The sequence below is a fragment of the Alligator mississippiensis genome, chromosome 1, assembly GCF_030867095.1.
Source record: "Alligator mississippiensis isolate rAllMis1 chromosome 1, rAllMis1, whole genome shotgun sequence".
NCBI classification, from domain to species: domain Eukaryota; kingdom Metazoa; phylum Chordata; order Crocodylia; family Alligatoridae; genus Alligator; species Alligator mississippiensis.
This window is the reverse complement of record NC_081824.1, coordinates 124,277,623-124,282,576: the sequence shown is the minus strand read 5'-3', so window position 1 is coordinate 124,282,576 and position 4,954 is coordinate 124,277,623. Positions and strand designations below refer to the sequence as shown.

At 47.2% G+C, this 4,954-nt stretch overlaps 2 protein-coding genes across 2 annotated transcripts in view; one reads left to right on the top strand and one right to left on the bottom strand.

Moving 5' to 3' along the window:
- The window catches only part of STX11 (syntaxin 11), a 56,249-nt gene extending 56,024 nt beyond the window's left edge, over positions 1 to 225 (bottom strand). Inside the window, exon 1 of the transcript XR_009455235.1 lies at positions 134 to 225. The gene's annotated coding sequence lies outside the window, so the exon portion shown is untranslated. The remainder of the gene's footprint in view (positions 1 to 133) is intronic.
- Positions 90 to 2,080, top strand: SF3B5 (splicing factor 3b subunit 5). The gene has a single exon (XM_059713753.1). The coding sequence runs from the start codon at positions 120 to 122 to the stop codon at positions 618 to 620; it is 501 nt and encodes a 166-aa protein (XP_059569736.1). The 5' UTR covers positions 90 to 119; the 3' UTR covers positions 621 to 2,080.
- Positions 2,081 to 4,954: the final 2,874 nt, after the last annotated feature.

Below are 4,954 nucleotides of genomic sequence, written 5' to 3'. Positions count from 1 at the left end.
TCATTTTCATCCACACTCCCCTCCCCCTTCCCCTCCCCCTCCCCGTTCGATCCCTTCCGTCTGCGCAAGGGTAGTGGCGCCTTGCGACTATACTTCCCAGTATGCAGCAAGCTTAGCCGATGTGCGCATGCACCTTCCAAACGTGGGGGGGCCGACTCCTCTTTCCTCACCCCGCGCGGTCCCATCATGCACCTGGACTGCAGCGCTTCGGAACTAGCGCGCGTGCGCAAGACTCAAACAAGGTCTCGGTGACCCCGGAAGCGGCTGTCCGCCGCGGGGCCGTCACATCCTGCCAGCGTTTTGTGCGGGAGCCGGGCCGCGGTGCGGAGCGGAGCGGAGGTGCGGGGAAGGTCGCCACTATGACGGACCGCTACACGATCCACAGCCAGCTGGAGCACCTGCAGTCCAAGTACATCGGCACGGGCCACGCCGACACCACCAAGTGGGAGTGGCTGGTGAACCAGCACCGCGACTCCTACTGCTCCTACATGGGCCACTTCGACCTGCTCAACTACTTCGCCATCGCCGAGAACGAGAGCAAGGCGCGCGTGCGCTTCAACCTCATGGAGAAGATGCTGCAGCCCTGCGGGCCGCCCGCCGACAAGCCCGACGAGTCCTAGCGCCGCCCCGGCCCGGCCCCGCCCCGCCCTGCCATGCGCCGAGCCGCGACCCACCCCGGCGGGGACACCGGCAGAGAGGCCTGAGGGGCTCCCAAGGCCGAAGACGAACGGCGCCTGCGGTGGGACTGACGGGCACGGGTGCCTCCATGCCCACGTGTTGGGTACAGTGGACTCCTGGCGTTTCTTCACCCTCATGTTTTTTTAATGTGAAAGACAAACGTCCTGGGCATTTCCTGATTGCATCTGGCGGGGGTCTGCGGGAGCCCTAGCTGCAGGAAGAGGGCTGGCTGCACTCACTGCTGTTTTCCTTTTTGTATTTGAATGCGATCACTTGTAGGGAAATATGTGTAACTTGTTCTGACTGCAAAATTTAAGTTTTCATCTTTCAAGTGTTTCAATACAGACAACTGAAATCTCTGTAGAGATGGATATATATATATATATATATATATATATATATATATATATATATATATATATATATATATGTGTGTATATATATATATATATATTTTTTTTTTTTTTTCTATAAAATATATGTACATGTTGAATTTTGGGCTATTGCTGCAAAGCTGTGGGCATGGGCGGGGGAGTGAAGAAACTGAAATTATCTCTCTTCATCCACCTCCTCCCACACAAACCCCTCTCACTTTATGGCTTTCATAAAGTCAGGAATGTCCGCTGATTTCCGGCCCTGTGTTGTGGAGATCTCATAAGCCATACTTTCACCGTAAGGTGCAGGCATGATGGTACTCGCAATTCTCTGTGTATTACGTCTAGTGCAAGACAACATTGTCACCTTATGGCTTAAGTAATATATCGCTGTGCAATGCAGCAACACACAGAGGATTGAAACTGATGGCTTATTTCTTTAAATAGCTTGTTTTATATCTTCCTTTTTCTGAGTTCTCAGTGTCGCTTCGGTTGTTTTCTTAACCCCTGCTGTTTTCTTAACTTTCCTCTTCACCTTTTCTCTTCTGTACAACAGCAAAATTAAATTTTAATCTTTAAAGTGCTTGGATACAGACAAGCTTCCATGTATAAAACATGGGCTGGAGGAGGAGAGGTCTAGGAAAAGCCAAAAGATTCTCTGCTAAGGGATTTTTTTTTTTTCCCCTCTTTCCCCTGTTGCGACAAACTTGAGCTCTTCCTTTAGGTCTGTTCCATTCAAGAGTGAAGTGCTTAGAACCCGTGTGTGGACAAAATCTGTTTGGGTGATAAAAGGATAAAGCAAGCATGCAGCTACAAAACTGTTACCCGTGTAGAATGAATATTGCTGCTCCTGATTTGTTGCATAACTTGAGTAAAAAAAAAAAAAAATGTTTCTGTTAGCAAAAGTTAATGTCATGTATTCCAGTTACATGCATACTAAGCAAAAGTATAATTTGGTTAACAGCATAATACGATGCCAGTTCAAGTATTTTGCCTATTTACATTGTAATAAATATAACTTCAGCATCTTTCAGCTCTGCTGTCTGCTTTGTAAATATAGCTGCACAATAAATTGGTGCCAGAAACACTGAAGGGGAAATAACCATGAAAATAGCTGCTGTTAGAAGTCTAGTAAATGATGGATGCTAGTCAGTTCCCAGGGTACTTATCTCCCTGCACTTACGGGGCTACTATTAGAAGTAAGGCCGTGTTCTTAATGAGCATTGCCTACATTAAGTGCATGGCCATTTTTTTCAGTCCCAATGCTGTGTATTAAAGTATATGTAGTGGAGGCCATCATCTCCACTTCTCTTTTTTACTTTTGGGGAGTGACAAGGGCCTATTCATAGCTCTTATTTTTCAAATTGTAGTGTGCTGGCTAAGGTATATTACATAGTATTGGAAGGAGAGATTCTTAGCATGGTGTATAAGTAGGGGCTGTTTTCTTGTTGCCTTCTGAAAGAAAAGCTTGCAAGAAAGAGGTGACAAATTCTAATATAAAAGCCTAAGTCTGTCTGTCTGTAATGCTTTATTCGTGCTCTGACTGGCTGACTGAAACAGCCAACCAGAGTGCTCCAAGCATGGGGGAGTGCCGCTGTGATTCCAAAGCCGCGTTGAGGACTGGATAGAAGGTGGGGGAGCTGAAGCCCCAACCCCACTCCCTGCAATAGGCAGAACAGTGGCAGCATGGGGTGTTAGGTGTCGGCACTCCATCCCAACCCCCTCTGCCTCGTCATTCTTGACAGGCAATTGGCTAGTACATTAATATTCTTTAAAATTATTTCACTATATTCGGTAACTTTGAAAGAAAGAAGTTTTGTCTTTTCTGCCTACTTTGAACTGTTACCAGACACCAAAACGAGTTCAAATGCTTCTGCTTCCAGCACAGTGAGCTTTTCTGAGGTGAAGGTAAATTAAGTAGAATGTAAACTGATGTAGGCTGGACAAGAGGGGAAAAAACATAATCTTGAATGTCTTATCAATATACACATGCCCCTAGTCAGTATACTGCAGTCTATTTTGATATAAGAACTTTTAGAGTGACACAGAACTACTTTGGTTACACGTTACTTTTCTCACTTCTGTCTATCATTTTAAGACCCAGTCTAAATGGGAAAGTTTTACTGGTTATACCACTCCAAACTTCCCATTGTAGATATTTATTTTAGTATGACTGACTTTAAGTGACCAAAACAAAAAAGCTCCTATATCTTCTACCTGAATAAGTTTGTGGTAAGTGGGGGTGGGAAATTACACCATATTAAGTGATTTAACAGTTTAAAAAATCACTTTGAATCCTTTTCTTAAAATTTGAAGTTGGTGGAATATTGCTAATATTTTACTAAAGAATGGAAACAAGAAAGAGGGAGTGATCATTCTAAAAAGCTTACTTCAGCCAGAGATGATCGTTTCATGAAATTTCAAATCCAAGACAATTCTCTAACCAAAGGGCTTTCTCCCTCCTGCAATGACTAACATATTGGGAGTGTTTCATAGTTTAATAGTTGGTAGGGTCAGAAGGGACCTGAACAAATCATCAAGTCTGACCCCCTGCCATGGCAGAAAAGAGTACTGGGGTCAAATGACCCCGGCAAGGTGTTCATCTAGCCTCCTCTTAAAGACCTCCAGGGTAGGAGCCAGCACCACTTCTCTTGGAAGTTGGTTCCAGATCCTAGCCGCCCTGACTGAAGTAGTGCCTCCTGATGTCTAGTCTGAATCTACCCTCTGCCAGATTGTGACCGTTATTTCTAGTCACTCCTGGTAGTGCTTGGGGGAATGGACTCCCCGAATGCCTGCTGGTCCCCTCTGACTAGTTTGTAAACAGCCACCAGATCCCCCCTCAGCCTTCTCTTGTGGAGGCTGAACAGGTTCAGGCCCCTTAGCCTCTCCTCGTAGGGCCTGCCCTGCTGCCCCCTGCAACCTGCTCCAGTGCAAAGCCAGACTAACGAGCCGCACGGGGCTGGGTTGGGTCCTCACCTCCTGCAGCCCTGGGTGGCCCTCCTCTGGACCCTCTCCATGTTGTCCACATCCTTCCTGAAGTGCAGCACCCAGAACTGGATGCAGTACTCCAACTGCAGCCTGACCAGTGTCGCATAGAGGGGGAGGATCACTTCCTTGGACCTGCTTGAGATGCAACTTTGGATGCATGACAAGGTACGGTTGGCCCTCCTGACCGCGTCCCCATACTGTCGGCCCATGTTCATCTTGGAGTCTATAATGACTCCAAGATCCTTTTGTGCCTCTGCACTGACAAGAAGGGAGTTCCCCAGCCTGTAGGTATGCTGCTGGTTATTCCTCCCCAGGTGCAGCACCTTGCACTTGTTAGTGTTGAAACCCATCCTGTTCTCATCTGCCCACCCCTGTAACCTGTCTAGGTCTGATTGCAGCCTATTCCTCCCTTCTAGTGTGCCCACTTCCCCCCACATCTTAGTGTTGTCTGCGAATTTGAATAGGGTGCTTTTTACCCCCTTGTCCAAGTCGCTGATGAAGATGTTGAACAGTGTAGGCCCAAGGACCGAGCCCTGTAGAACCCCACTGCCCACATTCCTCTAGGTCAAAAATGACCCATCCACTACCACTGTCTGGGTGCGGCCCTCCAGCCAATTAGTGACCCAATTGACTGTGTAGGTGTCGACGCCACAGTCCCCTAATTTTTTAATGAGGATGGAGTGAGAGAGAGTGTCAAAGGCCTTCCTAAAATCCAGAAAGACTACATCCACTGCTACACCTGCGTCTAAGGATTTTGTGATCTGGTCATAGAAGGCCACCAGGTTAGCCTGACAGGACCTGCCTCTAATGAACCCGTGTTGGTTGCCCCTAAGCATAATCTCCCCTGCTGGCCCTTCATGGACATGCACCAGGAGAATTTTCTCAAAAAGCTGACCCAGGATTGAGGTAAGACT